General features: G+C 35.9%; 1 protein-coding gene across 6 annotated transcripts in view; it reads left to right on the top strand.

The window, feature by feature from the left end:
• The window catches only part of NAALADL2 (N-acetylated alpha-linked acidic dipeptidase like 2), a 1,182,199-nt gene that overhangs the window by 1,115,995 nt on the left and 42,877 nt on the right, over window positions 1-23,327 (top strand). For all 6 annotated transcript variants that reach the window (XM_066241017.1, XM_066241013.1, XM_066241011.1 and 3 more), the window contains one exon: window positions 5,008-5,206. In XM_066241017.1, coding sequence (XP_066097114.1) covers window positions 5,008-5,206 — 199 coding nt within the window. The remainder of the gene's footprint in view (window positions 1-5,007; window positions 5,207-23,327) is intronic.

Below are 23,327 nucleotides of genomic sequence, written 5' to 3'. Positions count from 1 at the left end.
TGCAACTGGAGCCATTTTAGCACCTGAGGTGGAAGCCATGAAGCCATACTCAGCACCTGGGCCAATTTTTGCTTCAGTGGAGTCTTGGCTGCAGGAGGGGAAGAAAGAGACAGAGAGAAAGGAGAGGGGCAAGGGTGAAGAGCAGATGTGCGCTTCTCCTGTGTGTCCTTGTTGGGAATCAGACCTGGGACTTCCACATGCTGGGCTGATGCTCTACCACTGAGCCACACAGCCAGGGTGGATGTTTAATTTCTTGATCTTTTGTATTACTCCTTCTCTTACTCTTCAGACTTTTGACATGCCATCTCATGGAAAGAAAAATGGTTCCAGATTCATAGTCAATGCTGATTAAAGTGTGTATGGAAGGAGACTGGTATTGTTGCTGGGAAATGGCCATAGATTGAAGGAAGTAATAAGAAGTAACATTTATGAGAATAAACTATTAGTAAAACAATTGTAGTATTTTTTTTAATTTTTCATTGATTTGAGAGAAAGAAAAAGGGGGAGAGAAGTGGAGAGAGAGAGAGAGAGACAGAGCAGAAGGGAGAGAGAGAGAGAGAGAGAGAGAAAGAAAACTAGAGAGAGGAGTATCCACTCATTGTTCTACTTCATTACCTTTAACTGTGCACTCTGGTTGCTCTTCCTATATACTCTGAGTAGGGATCAAACACATGAGGACACCACGTCAAGAAAACACTCAATACTGAACCATTTGGCCAGGGCCTACTGTTACAATATTTTTTGCATTCCTTTTAGAAAGGAGTTGATAGTATTTTGTGTTTAGTTGGCATACTCTGATAACAATAACTTCCATTAACAGAGTGATTTTTTTAATTGAATTTATTGAGATGACACTGTTTAACAAAATTATACAGGTTTCAGGTGAACAATTCTATAACACATCTTCTGTAAAATGTATTGTGTGTTCATCACCCCAAATCAAGTCTCTGTTCATTACCATGTATCCCCCCATCCTCCCCTCCTCCATGCCCTCCCCCTTTTCCCTCAATTACTACACTATTGTCCATATCCATAGGTTTTTTCAATTAATAGATTTTATATTTTTACAGCAATTTTAAGTTACAGAAAGCTGAGAAGTACAGATCCTTCTCACATACCCTTTATCCCTTAGTTTCCCATATTACATGTTTTTCTTTTTCATTTTTGCTCAATCCCTCAACACCCCCAATCCAGCAAAAAACCACAATGAGATGTTATTTCACACCTGTCAGAATTACTATCACCAATAAAACAATAAACAACAAGTGTTGGTGAGTGTGTGGAGAAAAGGAAACCCTCCTGCACTGCTGGTGGGAATGCAGACTGGTGCAGCCACTGTGGCAAACAGTATGGAGATTCCTCAAAAAATTAAAAATGTAACTGCTCATTATCCAGGACTTACATTTCTGGTAATTTATCCATAGAAGTCTAAAATATCAATTTGAAAGAATATATGCAACCCTATGTTCACTGCAGCATTAGCCAACATTGAGAATCAGCCCAAATATCCATCAGTAGATGAGTGGATAACATGCTGTGGCATATTTATACAGTGAAATACTACTCAGCCACAGAAACAGAAGGAAATCTTATCCTTTGCAACAATATGGATGAACCTGGAGATCCTTATGCTAAATGAAATAAGCCAATCAGAGAAAGTCAAATCCCATATCATTTCACTCATATGTAGAATCTAATGAACCAAATGAACTAGCAAGCAAAATAGAAACATAGTGGCCTTTATGCTTAGAGATTGAAATGAACATTTTCCCCATTTTCTGCAAGGAAATTGAAGGGTACTAATATTAAGTAATCTATTCAAGACCACATTATTGGTAAATAATTAGCCCAGTATCTTCTCTGTTGTTTTGTCATTGTTGTTGTTTTATTTTGATATCAATTCCTAGGTTTTTATACTTTATGTACATATTACTTCAAGACAATTATATTAACCCTCTCTGAGAGAAATCTCTAGCTCCTACTTCATTTTCTTCAGTTGAATAAACTTACTACTTATTAAACCTGAGCTGCTAAGAACATCAATTAGACCTCTCTTCTCTGTTTTTCACTAAACTTTGAATGAATTGTTATATATTCTTAGTTTTTATGAGTTATTGTTAGGCCATATTTTAATTCAATTTAGTTTAATTAAACTTATCATTACCCTAGAACACCTTCTTCTCTTTTTAATTTTTTTCTTTTCCTTTACAACTATTATTGACTTAAGAAAGAAAGCAAAGAAATAAGATTTGTTGAGTATGTTTCAAACATATCCCTGAGTAATTATGTAGTCATTATTTGACATAATATTATATCTCAAATAAATATATTATCTTATCATTTAATATTCGCTCAACAAAATTTTTATTAAATTACTACCATATGTAAAGTATTTTGCTAGAAGTTGGAGATACCAAGAGAGAGAAAACATATTTGTATGTTTATGGTGTTCTTTTAGGTCAGAGAAAGAAGAGAGACAAGGCAGATAAAGATTAAAAATATTACAGAGGCCATGATGCTATCTATGATCAAAGTACAATTCACATAATCAGTTATTAAACAAAATACTGGCATAGTCATAGGTGGTAACTGGGAAATGGTAGTCTTCAAAACAGACAAAAATCTTTTCCTCCATAGAACTGACATTTTAGTAGGGATCCTAGGATCATGAAAACAAACAAACAAACAATCATTTGTGGTTATAAAAACCTACATTGAAAAGGTAGCGTTACTTTCTGGGTCTTTTTTAAAGGGAAAAATGAGCTCTAATTAGCACAGAAATACTATTAGGAGTCTTCAGAACATCAGTTATACAGCACAATTAATGCATGACAATTGAAAGTAAAGCTACTTTTCAATGTAACTGCATACTCTTAAGGTAATGCATAGATGTATGCTGTGGACAGTAAGCTTCCACTGTTCTGGTTCTTTCTGGATTCAGCCAGTTCCTAAAGCCATCAATTTTCTATGCTTGCACCACCATGAAGCATACATTCATTTAAAGCTAAATAAGTACAATGGTACAATTTGTCTCACTTGATTCAGTAGTAATGTCTTCAATTCTATACTGTATGTTACAAGAGACAGACATTTTTTTCTTAAATGGAAGACTCTCAGGATGTCAAACTTATTTTTACTGTTGTTCAGTCTTTCAATTCCAGCGTAGAGTAAATGTGGCTTATCCATCTTGTTCTCTCCTTGTGCCAAGATGTTCCCTGTGAGTTCTCCATTTACTAACGTTGGTGAGCCATAATAATTTAAAATAAACCATATTTTTATCACATAATAGTAGTAATATTATTGTTATTTAGGGGGCTTGATTTATGAGTAAAAATACCTCTTCTCAGAACCTCAAGTTTTGTTGTAAAATCAAACAAAATAATTAATGAATGTGAAACATATCATATATCTCCATGTATAAGACACATGCCTTTTTGAAAATTTGGGGTTTTTAAAACTGTGTATGTCTTATACCATTTTATTAGAGGTTGGTAATTCTATGACAGACATATTTTATATATCAGCTTAATTCTAACCTAGCTTTTTTCTCTTAGCATATGACCTTTTCAGAGTGCTTCCTAAATTTGAAAATGTGTAGAATATTCTGAGTATCATGTTAAAGTGAAGAGTTCTAGTTTCTACCTCTATAGAGACTCAGCAGATCTAGGAATGCATGTTTCAATAAAGACTGTGTGTATTGGAAGCTGGTAGCCGGAGTAGCCCTTGGATTTCACTTAGAGAACAAATCCTTTTGTGATCTTTTCCTTTTGCCAGAGATTTCTCTGAGAGAGGGCACAGTAAGGCCTCTTTTCATCCCTTCATTGGCTCATCTCAATGACATGCCCTCAGGACAGCCAGTTTTGATTGACTAGGTCCATGTTTATTTCATTACCTTGACTTGAAGTAATCTTTTTGTAGTAATGTGCTGACCTTGTTGGGGTCAGTGGTACCTAGTCTCTTGAAAATGACACCACTAGCTGTTTTCTCATCCAAACTCTGGGTGAGCAGGTCTGGAAGAAATAAGCTATAAGAAAAACATTGCTTTCTAAACAAAGTATTAACTCACATCAGCTGGGAACTGCCTATCTGTAGGAAATTACAAGTATTAATCATTTAATCCTCTTAACAGATCTATGAAATAGGTGCTATTATTCTATCCATTTCACAGATAAGGACACAGGTTTAACAACTTACCCAACATCACACAGCTACTAAATGGTAGAGCACAGATTTGAACTCAGGTGATCTGGTTCTAATTTCTGCTGGCTGCAATCACTATACAAATGCTTACTTTTTTTAAAATAAAAAATGCTGTGATCCCTTTGCTACCACCATTCATATCACAATGACTTTTACTGGGTTGCACAAACAAATGAACAATGACAAACAAAAATCATCTCAAAAGCAAAACAAAACAATACAAACACTACATCAGATAGTTTTCTATGTATTTTAAAATCAAACATGTATCTCAACTTCAAATTACAGAAAAATTTTAGTAAAGAATAAAAAGTCCAATAGATTCATAATAAAACAGTGGCTAATCTCATGTTCTCAGAAAAAAGAATAACTCCTTTTAAAATGCTCCCCTCCCTTGAAATACAGAACACTACATTATCAGCATAAATATTTGAGTCAATAAGGTTCATCTTCTGATTGTGGCATGTCATTTACTTGTTTGATGACCTATGACAAGTTGCTTGATTTAATTAATTCACAGCTTCTATGAAATAGACATGACAATAAAAAGCCTGGTGAATATTGAATTATATAATATGCTCAACCTTGTACCTGGAATGTAGCCATCTTTCAATGATCAGTACCTATGTACTAGTATTATTATTAGTGATAATTATTAGTAGTAGTGGTAGATTTAATTTGCTTAACAGAATATAATATGTTTAAGACAGAATATTTCTAGTGAAAAAAATACATCATAATTATAAAATGATTACTTTGCTCCTTTGAGAATGTCTTTTCTGTGATGAGCTCATTTTTCTTCTCCAGGTGATCAACCCAACACTCATCATCTGCTAGCTCTGGCCTCACGCCTGCGGGAAAGTGCTGAACTCTTTCAGTCAGATGAGATGCGTCCTGCTAATGATCCAAAGGAGAGGCTTCCCATACGTGTTCGGATGCTGAATGACATTCTCCAAGATATGGAGAAGAACTTCCTGGTTCATCAAGTGCCACCAGGTTTTTATAGGTAAGATATGTGTCTCAAAACTTATACTTTTTTAACCTTCAATTAAATTTTTAAGTTCAATTTTTCAGAATATATATCTTCTGCGAGCAAAACAAACAATTTTTAAATGTAAACCATTTATTATATCTCCAATTTGAGGACCATTCTCCTTTCCCAAAAAGTTCAGCCTCATAAATATAAACTAAAGGAAACTTGGTTTAGCGGTATCATATAGAAAATGATTAAGAATTTATTTTGATATCAGGGTCAGTGTGAGTTAAATATGATAAGAATAATTTTTAAAAAGTGGGATTATAAATTGTATTGGGAGAAATATACATTTGTGAATGAATCAGGAAATAAATCCATACTATTTTGTTCTAGTAAGACCAAGTCTAAAGTACTGTGTTTAATTCTGGAAACTACTTTTTAAGAGGGAGTTGCATAAGCTTAATATTCAGGGGAGAGTGGGATTTAGATGAATTTTGAAATAACCAGGAGAATAAAGTTATTTAATTGGAGGGTCACATAGAGTGATTTTTGAAAATATTTATTTATCTCATATGACAGATAACTTGATTTGGCTCTTTAGTACAATCTGTTTTAGTTTTTGAGTTCCTGATATAGTAGAAGTTTTTAAGAGGGAGAATACAGTTCAAAAGGACAATACAGGCCCTGGCCGGTTGGCTCAGTGGTAGAGCGTCAGCCTGGCGTGCAGAAGTCCCGGGTTCGATTCCCGGCCAGGGCACACAGGAGAAGCGCCCATCTGCTTCTCCACCCCTCCCCCTCTCCTTCCTCTCTGTCTCTCTCTTCCCCTCCTGCAGCCGAGGCTCCATTGGAGCAGAGATGGCCCGGGTGCTGGGGATGGCTCCTTGGCCTCTGCCCCAGGCGCTAGAGTGGCTTTGGTTGCAACAGAGCGATGCCCCAGAGGGGCAGAGCATCGCCCCCTGGTGGGCAGAGCGTCACCCCATGGTGGGCGTGCTTGGTGGATCCCGGTCGGGTGCATGCGGGAGTCTGTCTGACTGTCTCTCCCCGTTTCCAGCTTCAGAAAAATACAAAAAAAAAAAAAGGACATTACATATTTTTAAATTTTTAAGTGTTTGATTCTTCTATAAGACATATATGTATATATATTTTTCTGTGTAATAGATGCTAATATAATGTGTTTGTGTATAACAATTATATATACATATCTATGTACATTCTTTATGTATGCAAATGTGTAAGGTTAGTAGGTATATATATAAGGTCTACCGAAAAGTTCTGTCCGTTTCTATCACAAGTTTCAACACGTAAGCACATGTTTATTTGGTGCATGTGTGCCTCTCTATTTTTATCACTTAATGTATACATACTGACGTAGCAAATTAACTAAAACAAAGTTGATTCACGTTAGTCTTATGTGTGAAGTGATAGTGTACCCATGGCTACTGATAAAGTTCATTTATGCCACTGTAATTTTTACAAATTTCAACAAGGAAGAAATGCTACAGAAGCATGTCTGTTGCATCCACCATATTCCCCGGATTTGGCACCCTCCAACTATCACTTGTTTTGTCCTTACAAAATTTTTTGAAGGGCAAAATATTCAAAAATGAAGAAGATATCAAACAAGGACTGATTCAATTTTTCGCATCAAAAGATAAAACATTTTTCAAAAATGGGATATACAAATTGACCTCACGCTGGCAAAAAATCATTAATAATAATGGCAATTATATTATTTAATAAAGTTTATTGACAGTAAGAAAAATTTGTATTTTGTTTTATTCCAAAAACGGACAGAACTTTCCAGTAGACCTTATATATGTGGGAGATATATATAAATATATATATATATAATATATATATTATATGTCTAGTCCAGAGTTTATTATGAGACAAGGCAGGATACAAAGAGATATTATAGGAAGAGGCAAGAAGAATATTTAGCCCCAAACTCTCATACATAAAGGGCTTCAAATTAAGCATTTATACCACATCTATCTATCTATCTATCTATCTATCTATCTATCTATCTATCGTCTATCTATCATCTATTTATCATCAATCATCTATCATCTATCTATCTATCATTTATCTCTAAAATAATACCCTGGACTAGGCATACTCTGTATTACCAAGGACTAAAGAATTGAAGCCAAGTAATACAGGTCTTAATTATACATGAAAAAGAAGTTTCTGACAAATAGTGTTCTTAAAAAACTAAATATGGTGCATTTATAGGGTAGTGAGTTCATTATCACTGCAAGTATTAAAACATAAGCTGGGTAGCCTAACCACCTGAATATTTGGCCAACATGAGGCTTAAAGTGTATTTTAATACAAAAATTTCATTATCTGACAAATCACTTGATTCCTTCACACCTTCAGTTTTATACCTATAAAATGAGATGGTAGAATGAGACCCTTTTCTAACAAGAAACTTTTACTAATTCAGGTATTTGGCAATTTTTCTATATGATTTTAAATAGAAATTTATATTTAAAATCCTTGTTTATATAATTTCTTCTAATACTATGACTCTGTGTCATTTTGGGGGGAAATGTTCATTTATTGCAATAAGTATTTTTAAGGCACTTTTTTCTGCTGCATGTACTCTTGTAAGCCTCAGAGCCATTGAAGTCACCTCAAATTAAAAACACCTGCCCTGATGATATTATAATGTAGGAGCAATAATGGGGAAAGAGGTAATTAAGTAAAATATAATATATGCTAAATATAATAAATACTTAAGAGAAAAATTAAACCACAATATTAAATACAGCATTTTTTTTAATTAAGAGGAAAGGAGGCAGAGAGAAAGACTCCTTCATGAGCCCCAATCTGGATCCACCGAGCAAGCCCCCTATAAGGTGATACTCTGCCCATCTGGGGACTTGCTCTGTTGCATGGCAACCCAGCTATTTTTAGTGCCTGAGGCAGAGGCCTCAAAGCCATCCTCAGAACCAAGGCCACTCTGCTCAAACCAGTTGAACCATGGATGCAGGTAAGAAAGAGAGAAAGAAGGAGAAAGAAAGAGAGAGAGAGAGAGAGAGAGAGAGAGAAATGAGAGGGGGAGGGGTGGAAACCAGTTGGATGCTTTTCTTTTGTCCCTTAACTGGGAATCAAACCTGAGAAATTCACATACCGGCCTGACACTCTACCACTGAGCCAACCAGCCATGGCCTAAATCCAGCATTTTAAAGTTTTTATTAGAGTAAGTAAATTATATTTTTAAAATATATTACAAAAGATAATTCTACTTCTTTTAATTTATGAAAATTCAAAATTAATAAAAACCATATATTAATATCTAGTTTTGCATATTATTAGATAGTAGACTCTTTCCCATTTGCCTTTCTTGGTATTTGCAGTAAATATAGATGACCACTTATAGTCTATAGAAGACCACTTACAGTGTCTGGTAAGCATTTTATTACCCTTGCAGTAATACTTATAGACTCAATTTACTTCATTATTTATTTTGAATAAAAGAGTAAATATTTGTTTTGCTTTGAGTTAACAATGATTAAGCAAGTGATTTTTTTTTCTGTTAGTAATATGATTACAGGATATCTTATATTCCAATGAGTAAGCTTGAAAAGGTTGATAATGATAACATTCTAACTTATATAGCAAACTTCAGTATTGAAAGCTTATGGTTCAATATTTTGATGTTATTTTAAACTTTTACTATAGTTATTGAAAGAATATATGCTATTCTTCTCTTTTGATCTATTAATTCAGATATATGCCAACAGTATAAATAGATTAAATAGCTTCATTTTGATTTATCTGACTGAGCTTTATCCCAAGATTGCCATGAATTTTATTTCATTTATGAAATATATAACAAATTATCCCATATTTTTCCTTGGTAAAAAATTTACATTTTTAAATATTTTAAATAAAAAAAATAAATTATAAGACTATATTTTAATCCTTATAAGCTCCTCTTTTATGGGAGAGGAAATGTTCAAAGTAAAATGGTGGGTGTGACAGGGTGATGTACAGTTTAAGAAAATAGAAGGTAATGATCATAACAACTACACAGAGAAAAGATAAAATTGTCAATTACATTATACTAAAGATCATTTGGTGAAAAGAGTTTAATTTTTTTTAATGTTAAACAACCTTTAGAGATGTATTTCGTGTAAGACTCTCACTGTTCAACCCGCTGGTGTTATGACAATTCTCATCAAATACACAAGGAGGAAGTTAAAAGTGGCTTGCTTTATAAGAAGCTTGATAGAAGTTCAATGTATAGAGCTAAGTATTGCTTTTGGAATTTTGATTATGTCCCAATGGATATTGCCTCAACAAAAGTGTCACTAAACACTAAAATATATTGTTTTTGGAATATGCAAAAGATTTTATTCATAATTTGGCATCAGACGATTCAAAGATTTTGAATCCTATTATGTTATGTCTAAAACTGTCATTCCTATAAATAAACCTTCACTGAACATTGCTCTGTGCAAGCATACTGATAGAAACTGGCAATATAAGATCCCTACCTTCAAGGACTTTAATCTAATTCAAGAGGTAAAATATATAAATCATAATTTAAATAAATTTTCAGAATATTTATGCAAAGCGCCCAATGAATGCTACCAGCAAGAAGTGCTATGGAATTCAGTGAAAAAAGAAATTATTATCTTGGGTCAGTCAAGAAAGATTTTACAGGGAAAGGGAGAAATTTATCTGGACTTGGGGGAATGGTAAGGTGCCCAATAAATTAGGGAGTGCTATAGACTGAATGCTTGTGTCCTCCCAAAATTCATAGGTTGAGACCTAATTTCTAGTATTATGATATTTTGAGGTGGGGCCATTAGGAGATAATTAGGTCATGAGTATAGAGCTATAATCCCTTATGAATGGGGTTAGTACCTAGTAACCTTCTAAAGAGATTTTAGAGAGTTCTCTCCCCTTCCTGCCATGTGAGGACATAGCAATCTGTGGACCAGGAAGCAGTCCTCATCAGACATGGAATCTGCTAGTGACTTGCTCTTGGACATTGCAGCTTCCAGAATGGTAAGATACAAACTTGTGTTGTTTATAAGTCACTTAGTGTATAGCATTTCCTACAGCTGCCGAAACTGACTAGGACAGAAAGCATTTCCAGGAGAGGCCAGTGTGAAAAAAGAGACAACAGAGAAGTTGCCTGTGCTGTGCTGGGGAAGGGAAAATGAGTAGTGAAAATAGTATGAACCGCTTTCAGGTTCATGATTATGGAAAGCAGGAAGGAATCAAATTACAGAGTCCCTTCAATACTCTGTTGTGAAGTGTGGGCTTTATTTTTTACACAAAAGAGCCAAGAGAAATCTGTGCTGTGAGGAAGGGTTACCTGAAGCTCCAGATAGTGTGCACCGCAGTTGAGAGAGAACAGAAACCTTTAGGAAGACTAGTGTAAGAAAGCTATGGGGTTTGGGGGCCTGGCCAGTTGGCTCTGTGGATAGAGCATCAGACCAGTGTAGGGGAGGGATTTCTCGGGTTTGATTCCAAGTCAAGACACACAAAAGAAGCAACCATCTGCTTTTCCTCCCCTCCCTCCCCCTTTCTCTCTCTCTTCCCCTTGGTCAGGGTGTAGGCCTCAGGCACTGAGGATAGCCCAGTTGATTTCAGCATTGGCCCCAGATGGGGGTTACCAAGTGGATCTCAGTCAGGGCGCATGTAGGAGTCTGTCTTTCTATCTCCCTTCCTCTCCCTTAAAAAAAAATAGTATGAGCGAATGAGAACATAATTTGGAATATTGGTGTCAGTGAAGAACAAAGGACTGATTTGAGAGAGGAACTGATGAATTTCATGATTGAGTGGGTATGTAAGTTTTATTTCAGGTTGCTGTTAGGACTCCCCTGGGGCTCGACAGATAAAGCAGTGTTGATGGTGGGAAGAACCTCCTTTCTGTTCATTTCTCTAGACACTGCAGGCACTCACTGGCACTAGGTCTTTCTGCAGTTACAGGATAATATGTTTTTAAAGCTGACTTCTAAAGTACCTCCTGTTCTAAGCATCTGATTCAATGAATAATTGCTGTGTTAAGACTCAGGGAATTCTTCTAATCCTGTGTAAGGGGAGCAGGAAGGACCCTAATGATAGATTGTTAAGAACTGCAAAGTCCCAGAGGTACTGAGCTCGGTAGGCAGTGGGGGCCGTGGGAGTGAAAGTGAAAGTGAGTTGAAGACTACAGAATATTGCAAAGATATTACTACTATCAAAATCCAGCAATGTAAAATATGACTCATTGCCCCTGAATAAGGAGGGATTTATGCATTTTCTTAAGAATTCTGAGCATTCATTCTCTCTTTCCTTGATTATAATTCCAATATGTACTGCTCTACTTACTGCTCATGGGGACTGAGGATATGTGTAGACGAGATCTTTTATATCTGTGTTTTGTTATTGGATTCTATTTAAATCTCTATAGGTATTATTCTGCAAAAGCAGATTAAGCAGTCTGACCCAGTGAACCTATGCATTCTCCACTGCATTTATTCTCCTAAAAAATATGTTTAGAGCAGTTTTAGGTTTAGAGGAAAATTGAGCAGAAAGTAAACAGCTCCCCTATAAACTTTCACACACAGTTTTCTTCTTCCAATACTACATGGTTCGCCCCATTATTAATATTTTAAATGTGTGCTACATTTGCTGAAATAGATGAGCAAACATTGAAACATTATTAATGAAAATTCATAGTTAATATTAGATTTTACTCTTGGTGCTGTACCTTCAATGGGTTGTGTTTTTTTTTTCTTCAATGGGTTTTGACAGATGTATAATGACATCTATCTACCATTGCAGAACAGTACAGAATAGTTTCACTGCCCTAAATATCTCTGTTCACCTATTCATCTCTCTCTCCCCATTCCCCAAACCTCTAACAATCACTGGTGTCTTACCATCTCCACAGTTTTGCCTTTTCCAAAATATCATATAGTTTGAATCCTGCAGGTATAACCTTTTCAGGTTGGCTTCTTCATCTGGCAAAATGAATTTAAGTTTCCTCCATATTAACTTTTTTTTTTTTCTGAAGCTAGAAACCAGGAGAGACAGTCAGACAGACTCCCGCATGCGCCCGACCGGGATCCACCCAGCACGCCCACCAGGGGGCGATGCTCTGCCCACCAGGGGGCGATGCTCTGCCCCTCTGGGGGGCCGCTCTGCTGGGACCAGAGCCACTCTAGCGCCTGGGGCAGAGGCCAAGGAGCCATCCCCAGCGCCCGGGCCAACATTGCTCCAATGGAGCCTCGGCTGTGGGAGGAGAAGAGAGAGACAGAGAGGAAGGAGAGGGGGAGGGGTGGAGAAGCAAATGGGCGCTTCTGTGTGCCCTGGCCGGGAATTGAACCCTGGACTTCTACACGCCAGGCCGACGCTCTACCACTGAGCCAACCGGCCAGGGCATATTAACTTTTTAATCACTGAAGAATATTCATTGTATAGATAAATCACAGTTTCTTTATACATTCTACCCTTGAAGGACATCTTGATTGCATTCAATTTTTGACAATTATGAATAAAACTGCTATATATTCATGTGTAGATTTTTGTGGATACACATTTTAAAGTCATCTGAATAAATACCAAGAAACATGGTTTTGAGGTTTTATGATAAGCCTATATTAGCTTTGTAAGAAACTGCCAAACTGACTTCTAAATTGACTATCCCATTGTATATTCTGATGAGCAATGAATGAAACATTCAGTTGCTTCACACTCTCACAGAATTTTATGGTGTCAGTGTTCTGGCTTTTAGCCATTCTGATAGATGTGTATTGGTATTAGGTTGTTTTGACTTGCATTCTCTTATGACATGATGCTGAGCACCTTTTCTGCTTATTTTCCACCTGTGTATCTGTTTTGATAGGTGACAGATCATTTGCCTGTCATTTAAATGGAGTTATTCTCTTTTGCAAGTTTTAAGGGCTTTTTTCTTTTTGATGCCAATCGTTTAACACATATATATGTTATGCACATATTTTTCCTAGTCTTTGCCTTGGCTTGCCTTCTTAACAGGATCTTTTGCAGAGCAGAAGTTTTTAATTGTAATGAAACCTTCTTTATCAGTTTTTTATCATGAATTCTGCCTTTTTTTTTTTTTTTTTGTATTTTTCTGAAGTTGGAAACGGGGAGGCAGTCAGACAGACTTCCGCATGCGCCCGACTGGGATCCACCAGGGGGCGATGCTCACCCATCTGGGGTGTTGCTCTATTGCAACCAGAGCCATTCTAGTGCCTGAGGCAGAGGCCATAGAGCCATCCCCAGTGCCTGGGCCAACTCTGCTCCAATGGAGCCCTGGCTGCGGGAGGGGAAGAGAGAGAAAGGAGAGGGGGAGGGGTGGAGAAGCAGATGGACGCTTCTCCTGTGTGCCCTCGCCGGGAATCGAACCCAGGACTCCTGCACGCCAGGCCGACGTTCTGCCACTGAGCCAACCAGCCAGGGCTGCTTTTTATTTTTGATCTAAAAATTCATCATCAAAACAGAAACACTTGGATTTTCTCATATGGTATCTTCTAGGTATTATAATTTTGTATTTTACATTTAGGTTGATGATCTATTTTGAGTTAATTTTGTGAAAGGTGTAATGTTTTGTCTAGACTCAGTATCTCTGCATTTGAATGTTTAACTAAATTCTAGCACCATTTGTTGAAAAGTTTATCCTGTTTCTATTAAATTACCTTTCCTTTTTTGCCATACACTTTTTATTTATTTATTTAGTTAGTTAGTTAGTTATTTAGTTAGTTAGTGAGAGGAAGGGAGATAGAGAGATGACTCCTGCATGCGCCCCCACAGAATCTACCTGGTACCCTCCATCTGGGGCTGATGCTCAAATCAACTGAACTATTCTCGGCTCTTGAGGCCAATGCTCAGACCAATTGAGCCAATGTCTGTGAGAGGAAAAGAGAGAGAAAAGGGGGAGAGGGAGGGGAACAGAAGAAGATGGTCGCTTCTCATGTGTGCCCTGAGGGGGGATTGAATCTGGGTCATCTGCGCATTTGGCTGATGCTCTATCTACTGAGCAAACGGACCAGCGCCACCATATACTTTTAGTATTGCCTTTATAACCATCAATTTACCTGTTCATAGTAGAATAACTTTTAGAATTAAAAACATGATGTAACAATGATGTTGTAGGAAGCCTACTGGATTTGGAACTTATTAAAGTAGGGAAGGATTTGAGTAGAAAAATTTATCTTTTACCATTTGCATGAGTTGGAGCAAAGTAATGAGCCAATCTGAAAGCTTCTTATTTCTAAAATAGAAAATCTCACAGGACTATTAATTTTAGGGTACATTTAGTTAAAATATTAGGATAAAATAAGGATGAAATATGAGAAACTATTGAATCTTATACAAATATTATAACTAAAAGTAATTTTTATATCATTCTAGTATTTTTACTTCATAGTCTGAGGGTGTTTTGGATCCTAAAACTTTTCCTCATATCTCTTTTTTTTTTTTTTTTCACTTTTCTGAAGCTGGAAACAGGGAGAGACAGTCAGACAGACTCCCGCATGCGCCCGACCGGGATCCACCCAGCACGCCCACCAGGGGCGACGCTCTGCCCATCCTGGGCGTCGCCATGTTGCGACCAGAGCCACTCTAGCACCTGAGGAAGAGGCCACAGAGCCATCCCCAGCGCCCGGGCCATCTTTTGCTCCAATGGAGCTTTGGCTGCGGGAGGGGAAGAGAGAGACAGAGAGGAAAGCGCGGCGGAGGGGTGGAGAAGCAAATGGGCGCGTCTCCTGTGTGCCCTGGCCGGGAATCGAACCCGGGTCCTCCACACGCTAGGCCGACGCTCTACCGCTGAGCCAACCGGCCAGGGCCTCATATCTCTTTTAACAAAGAAAAAATAGTTAAAAGTATAGTGACATAGCGAGTTCTGTCTCTCCAGGGTCACTGCAGTAAGGAATATCTTTCATTTTTAATTTTCAGTAAACAGAACTTTCCTTAAACACTTGCTAAAAGCTTGCATATCAAGATGTTGTAGCATCTCATAGAAAATAAAAAAGGTTCAGAGAAATGGAATCATTGTGCAGTTTTAAAAAGGATATGTATCATATTTAAATAGCATTAGGTTCCAAAAAAATGTGGTCATTCTAAATAACAAATCTTTCCAATTAGGGAAGCATTCTTTCAAAGCTCTTTCTCTAGGTGTTCAGGAAAGACTATTGAAAGCATCATAGTTTTCCAGGTCAGTTTCTCCCATGTTTTAAGTTTTGAAATTTGAACCACTTTTTACAATTTGGCACCATCCATTTCATGCTTGAAATTTAATATTTTATAAATAGGCACTCTTCCCAGCTTATTTTAGCAAATTTCAGCAACATTTCTGTCCTTGTCACAAATTATTACAGTGCTAAAGGGCGTGAGTTCTTGGGGCTGCTGTTCTGTCTTGATACCTTTTCCTTCACTTGATATTGATCTTATACAGGCCTAAATAGTCTTAAAATGGTTGCATGCTCATTAGTACCATCTCCATTATTTATGTGACTGGACACATATGTAGAAAGACCTTTGATTTTAAACTTTTAGTATACGAATAGAAAACAATAGGATTTCAAAACTACTCTCAGCGAAACTATGATTGGCTAAGTTTTCTTTTACTAGGCCGCTCCATTATATGAGTGCAAATGTATCAACATGACCTTACACTTATACATTGGGAAAGATCACCTGCATAAAATCCACGTTCAGTCTCTCTACACATTTAGAGAGACAGCAGTCAAACAGTAAAAGCTAACAAAGTTCTCTTACATTATTGCTGCTTTATTAACTGTGATTAGGTGGGATGGGTTAATTTTACCAAAAGATAAGTAATTTAATGTTGCTTTGGAGAGAAGAATCAGAGATCCTATCACTGCATTTATATAGCAATATGATATTTCAGCTACATGGTGGGTAAGTAATCTGTTAGGGGCTATCTAAGAAAATATGTTTATAGTATAATTTTTTTGGAAGGACACTTATGAGTTCTGAACAATATTTTAATCAGCACTTTTAGGGGCACAATTCATTTGAAAGCTGAGAGAAAGCATGTTTATGTGCCTTTACATGTGTGTAGATCCTTGGCTTTGTGTCCTTATAAAAACTGTGGGAGCAGCTGTAAAATATAGGAAGTCCTTTCTAACATCTGGGATGGCCTTGAGGAAGTTTAGAGGATAATTTCCAGCCAGGCCAAGCCAAAACAATCTTTTGTTAGCATTCTTGAAAGCAGGAAAATAGCAATGTAAATGTCAAGATGCCTCTGCCTTGAGCCAAGAGTAAACAAAACAAGCCATCCATTAAGAGTCCTCTTCAAACATGTAAGCTCCCAAAACTTTGCTCTTGAGGGATATTAGAGCTAGTTTACACTTAAGCAAGCAATGGTATTGGACAGAACTCCAGTGATCCCTCATCTGTCCCAGAGGTTAAGGTTCCAGAATACCCCATGATAAGTGAAAATCTACAAAGTAGTGACCTTATAATTATTTTATTATTTATATATTTTTAAGACTTTATAAACCCCCCACAGTCTTCTAAACCTTTCCCACCCTTATTTTGCTTATTTTACTGCAAAAAGTAAAAAATAATAAATATATAAAAATACCTATATACCACAGAATCCTGTGATATACTGAAAAATCCCATGATACACTACAATACAAAATTAGATATACACAATTTAAAAATCCACGACACAGTGAGACCATGAAAAGTGAACCATGATATGGCGAGGACAACTGTATTAAACAACCCATTTCTCAGATACTCTATGGTCAAGTTTCTTACTGGTCATACATTTGATTCCATTACATACATTGGATTTTAAGAATTATAAGGGACTAATGCCCACCCTCCAAAAAACTGTTTCAGAAGAACAGTAATCTATTATATAGTTTTCACGGGGTTTTAAATAGATGTAGTTATGTAAGTACTAAAAAAACCTTGTGTTCAGCATTTGATTGGGATAATAACTACTTTGTTCAAGTTTCACTCTTTTTTTTTTAGCAAGGTGTGGGTGGTCTTAATGGAGCTAAAATCCTACCATTGTTTCTCTTGAAATTAATTCTATCAGCAATACGTCTAATTTCTTTAGACTATGAAAGAATAACTAGTGATTAAGAATTACCATAATGATTTGAAATATTTTTAATAAAGATTATTTGCACAAAAGAACCTGTGTATGAATACAGCGTTTAATAATCTACACAATATAAAATTTCCAAAAGAGGGTTGAGGACCTGGCTCATATACAAAATCTTTATAATGTTAATTATTACATACATCTCCTTTCATTGTTTTATGAATAAATATACACATTAACATTATAATTACTATTCCTTTCATATTTTTAAAGCATCTACTTCTAAAAGGAACAAAAGTACCCTAACAAATTTAAAAAGAAACCAATTAATTTACTAAAGTTCAACCTTTGTTTAAGTAGCTCATTTTGTTAATATTAAAACAAAGAGTGTATCCCATTGTGACAGATAATGTTCACTTGAATTTGATTAGACATTGAAAACCTTGTTTAAAAAATTTTAGTTCACAATGGCCACTTTAGCAGTGTAATTAGTCTGATATAATCTGAGATTGTCTGCTTGTATCAAAATAGAAATCCAGTTTTGCACACTATTTAGATTTTATAAAAATATATCTTTTAGGTGTTAGGTTTTTTTCCATTTAAAATAATTTTTTAAAAAGCCCTGCCACATAGGGTTGGTTAGAGCAGTGGTCCCCAACCCCCGGGCCGCGGACCAGTACCGGCCTGTGGGCCATTTGGTACAGGTCCGCAGAGAAAGAATAAGTAACTTACATTATTTCCGTTTTATTTATATTTAAGTCTGAATGATGTTTTATTTTTTTTTTCGATGTTTTATTTTTAAAAAATGACCAGATTCCCTCTGTTACATCTGTCTAAAACTCATTCTTGACGCTTGTCTTGGTCACGTGATACATTTATCCATCCCACCCTAAAGGCTGGTCCATGAAAATATTTTCTGACATTAAACCGGTCTGTGGCCCAAAAAAGGTTGGGGACCACTGGGTTAGAGCATCATCCTGAAGCACAGAAATTGACGGTTAGATCCTGGATCGGGGCACATACAGAAACAGCTCAATGTTCTTCTCTCTCTCTTTCTCTCTCTCTCTCTCTCTCTCTCTCTCATTCTACCACACACACCGTTCCTCTCTCACTAAAATCAATAAATACTTTAAAAGTGAAATGAAATAAAAAAATACTGTTGTTATATTTGTAAGTAAAAACACATTGCCAGTCTGAGGGTGAGTTGTGCCTTTATAGGTTATTTAATAATATTAAGATTAATAATAATAGCAGTGCTTGTCACAGAGGAGGATTGACTTTGTACCAGGCACTATGATGTATGCTTTCCTATATATCTGTCACTCTTCTAGCACTATTGCAAGATGGGTTTTATTATTCCTTTCATTCAGATAAGATAACTGAGGCAAAGGAAAGGCTTATGTGTGGTACACATGGGATTTGAAATGTTTTGTTTTCTCTAAAACCACTGCTCTTTCTACAGGCAGTGCTACGTATTTTAGATCCAGATTATGCCTCGTTTGCTTGGAAGTCACAAGAAATTTAGTTAGATTGGTGCAAATACAATCAACTATTAAATACATCAGTTTTCATAAGGGCTGGTTAAGTTTCATTTGTCCTACATTTGCAGAATGACATCTAACCCTAATTTTATGAAAGTACATCTGTGAGGCAGCAAATGTATCAACACTTCTGGAAATAAATGGTATATCCTATTGTGCTGAATCAATAAAATTATCCCCCAAAATTGCTACACTTTAATGTTTTTATAAATCTTAGATGTAATTAAAAGGGGAGGAACACTATCTGATAAATAGTTAGAACTATTTTTCCAATAACAACAGAGCAATTTAGAGGAGGAATTATTAGACTGGGAATTTGGGGATGTAAGCTTAAAACCTAATACAGACATTGATAAGTTTAACTATCATGACATGCATTTTTTTATTTTTAATAATTTTTAACTTATTGTGTTTACATGGATTCAAGTTTCCTACTGAATATAACTCCCTCACCCCCACCCCTGTATCACCTTTTATATCCCATTTACCCCCGTCCACTAACTCCCTCCCCTCTTTCCTCTAGAATTTGCTATCCTGTTAATCTATATCTCTATGTTATGTATATATAGATTCACTAATCCCTTTACCTTCTCTGATCCCATCCCCTCATTCCCCTTCCCTCGACAGCTGTCCCTCTGCTCCCTGTGACCCTGCCTCTGCCTCTATTCCATTCCTCAGTTCACTTTGTTCATTAGATTCCACATATAAGTGACATCATATAATATTTTTCTTTCTCTGTCTGGCTTATTTCACTTAGCATAATAATCTCCAGGTCCATCCATGCTGTCACAAAAGATAACATTTCCTTTTTTCTCACAGCTGCATAGAATTCCACTGTGTATCTATCTGTACCACTGCTTTTTAATCCCTTCATCCACTGATGAACATTTGGGCTGTTTCCAGACCTTGGCTATTGTAAACAATGCTGCAATAAACATGGTGTTGCATATCTTCTTTTGCATCAGTGATTTGATATTCTTAGGATATATTCCTAAAAGTGAGATAGCTGGGTCAAAAGGCAGTCCCATTTGTATTTTTTTGAGGAAACCCCATACAATTCTTTACAGTGGCTGCACCAGTCTGCATTCCCACTAGCAGTGCAGAAGGGTTCCCTGTTCTCCACATCCTCACCAGCATTTATTGTGTGTTGTTTTGTTAATGAGCACCATTCTGACAGGTGTGAGGTCCTATCTCATTGTGGTTTAATTTGTATTTCTCTGATGATTGGTGATGTTGAACATTTTTTCATATGCCTATTGGCCATCTGTATGTCCTCTTTGGAGAAGTGTCTATTCAGTTCAAAATTAGGTAAAAACACTATAAAGAAAGAAAACTATAGGCTATATCCTTGATGAACTTAGATGATAAAATTCTCAACAAAATATTAGCAAACCGGATCCAGCAACATGAAAAAAATTAAACATCATGATCAAGTGGAGTTTATTCTGGGGAGGCAAGGCTGGTACAATATTTACAAATCAATCAATGTGATTTATCACATAAACAAAAGGAAGGAGAAAAACCACATGATAATATCAATAGATGCAGAAAAAATGTTTGATAAAATTCAGCAGCCATTTATGATCAAAATTCTCATTAAAGTGGGATACAGGAAACATACCTCAACATGATAAAGGCCATCTATGACAAACCCATGGCCAACATCATACTCAATGAGAAAAAATTAAAAGCAATCCCCTTAAGATCAGGAACAAGGCAGTGGTGCCCCCTTTCACCACTCTTATTGAACATAGTTCTGGAAGTCCTAGCCACAGCAATCAGACAAGAAGAAATAAAAGGCATACAAATTGGAAAAGAAGAAGTAAAACTATCATTATTTGCTGATGACATGTACTGTACATAGAAAACCCTAAAGTCTCAGTCAAAAAACTACTAGACCTGATAAATAAATTCAGCAAGGTTGGTCAGGATATAAAATTAATATTCAGAAATCAGTGAAAGTTTTATACACCAACAATGAACTGTCTGAAAGAGAAATCGAGGAAACAATCCCCTTCACTATTGCAAGAGAAAAAAAAGTAAAGTACCCAGGAGTAAATTTAACTAAGGAGGTAAAGGACTTGTACTCAGAAAATTATAGAACACTGATAAAAGAAATCAAGGAAGATGCAAACAAGTGGAAGCATATATTGTGTTCATGGATAGGAAGAGTAAACTTCATTAAAATCTCTATATTATCCAAAGTAATCTATAAATTCAATACAATTTCTATTAATTTACCAATGGCATACTTCAAAGATATAGAAAAAATATTCTAAAATTTTATATGGAACCATAAAGAACACGAGTAGCCTCAGCAATCTTGAAAATGAAGAATAAAGTGGGAGGTATCACACTTCCGGATATCAAGTTATACTACAAGGCCGTTGTACTCAAAACAGCTTGGTATTGGCATAGGAATAGGTATATAGATCAATGGAACAGAACAAAGAACCCAGAAATAAACCTTCACCTTCATGGTCAATTGATATTTGACATAGGAGGTAAGAGCATATGATGGAGTAAAGACAGTCTCTTTAATAAATGTTGGTAAAATTGGACAGATACTTGCAAAAAAATGAAACTGGATCACCAACTTACGCCATTCACAAAAATACTCTCAAAATGGATAAAAACTAAATGTAAGTCGTGAAACCATAAACATCTTGGAAGGAAACATAGGCAGTAATCTGCGATATCTCTTGTAGCAATATTTTTGCTGATTTATCTCCACGGGCAAGTGAAATAAAGGACAGGATGAACTAGTGGGACTATATCAAACTAAAAACTTTTGCACAGCTAAAGACAATATGAACAAAATAAAAAGACAACCCACACAATGGGAGAACATATTTGACAATACGTCTGATAAGGAGTTAATAACCAAAATTTATAAAGAACTTGTAATACTCAACACCAGGAAAATAAACAATCCAATTAAAAAATGGGCATTGTTTTTAAATTAAAAAATAAACAGGTAGATCTCTCAGATAATAAAGATATTAATTGAGAAGACATTTATAATTAATAAGAAAGGATTTCTGATTTCTTTGAAAAAGAATTATTGAAATAATTCTTTCAATGAGAAGGAAAATAATAATCTAGGTTTTAAAGATGCCATGTTAAATGTGCCATTTTAGTACATTTCTTTCTTTTTTATCTAATTGTCTATTTTATCTATCATTCATATACTACATAGTTTTCATATGTATAACTATCTTGCTAAAGAGATTAAAAAGCAGGGTTGTGCTCAATATTTTCTTTGTACCCACTCAAGCAGCTAAGATTTTATTTTAGTACATAATAAAACTAAAGCACTTGATTGCTGTATAGATCATATGTTTAGTAGATTAAATGCTCAGGTATAAATTAGTATTTTCCAATATTTAGATTATTAGGAAGAAATTTTTTTATAGCAAGAAAGTAGATCTTTACAACACACACACACGATATGGTGCAAGTATAACATACGAGACATTATAGAAAGGACTGAGAGTTGATACATATGCATGATTCTGTAAAGCATATATTTATCCTTGTACCTCATTCCAGTGGAATCTTTTGTTCAAATGAAGGCTTACATGAGTTACACTAGATGAAGAGAAGAAAGCACACAAATGCCCCCCTTTTTCCTATACAGTCTGCTCACTAAGGCTTTAAAATGATACCATTTTTCAACTGATGGGAAAAAGAAAAGGAGACTGTTTACTGAGCTGACATCAATTTGGAGACTTAGAAGAACAATGGATGAAATGGAAGTTATCCAACAAACTATCAATAAAACTAAATATAATAAATAATTAATATACATTTGATATAATCCTAATAAAAATACAACAAACTCTCAGATTATATATGATAAAACTCAAGATTTACTTTCAATCTACCTGTATTAGTCAAGTTTTAATGCAAACACTAGGAAGCAGTCTAGTTATTCAGACTAGGAGGAGTAGTTTTAATAGAGAAGTAGAAGTTCGTATGTTCATTTGAAGTGTTGGAAATGTCAAGGTCAGAGAAGCTTTCATTGAGATTCATGGAATCAAGAACCAACAGAAGTGAAAAAAAAAGTTGTTTTCTTTAAGTGACAATCAGGTGCTGCCCCTCTCAAGCAGGCACTTTCCAGGAGCTCTGCGAGCCTGTGTGAACCTCCTTTCTGCCACCTCCTCCCCTCTGCCTGAACCATTGCTGACGAGTACACTTACACTTCTGCTTCTGCCTTCCACAGCCTAAGTGATTATTGATTTAAGTTGTGTATTCTTCTCTGTGCTCTGATAGCACTTTTTGACTATTTCATTCAGAAATAACAACTCGGCCTTTTGTCCTGTTCTTTCTGGAACTTAAAGGACCTGAGGATCTGCCTCGTGCTGCATTGGTGTTGGTATCAGTGGGGGAGGGGGAGGTGTGTCCCATATCAGGTTCTACAGAGGATGTTCAACTGATGGTACACTTTTCAGTCAAGCAAAGATCAAGGACTCAAGGATACTGCCCACAAACTTTTTAAGAAATGAAATATAATCACATGTCAAGTATACGATATTTCATATACTTGGGGATT

The sequence above is a fragment of the Saccopteryx bilineata genome, chromosome 8 (genome assembly GCF_036850765.1).
Source record: "Saccopteryx bilineata isolate mSacBil1 chromosome 8, mSacBil1_pri_phased_curated, whole genome shotgun sequence".
In the NCBI taxonomy this organism is placed as follows: domain Eukaryota; kingdom Metazoa; phylum Chordata; class Mammalia; order Chiroptera; family Emballonuridae; genus Saccopteryx; species Saccopteryx bilineata.
The sequence above is the reverse complement of the archived record's forward strand: the minus strand, read 5'-3'. Positions and strand labels throughout refer to the sequence as shown.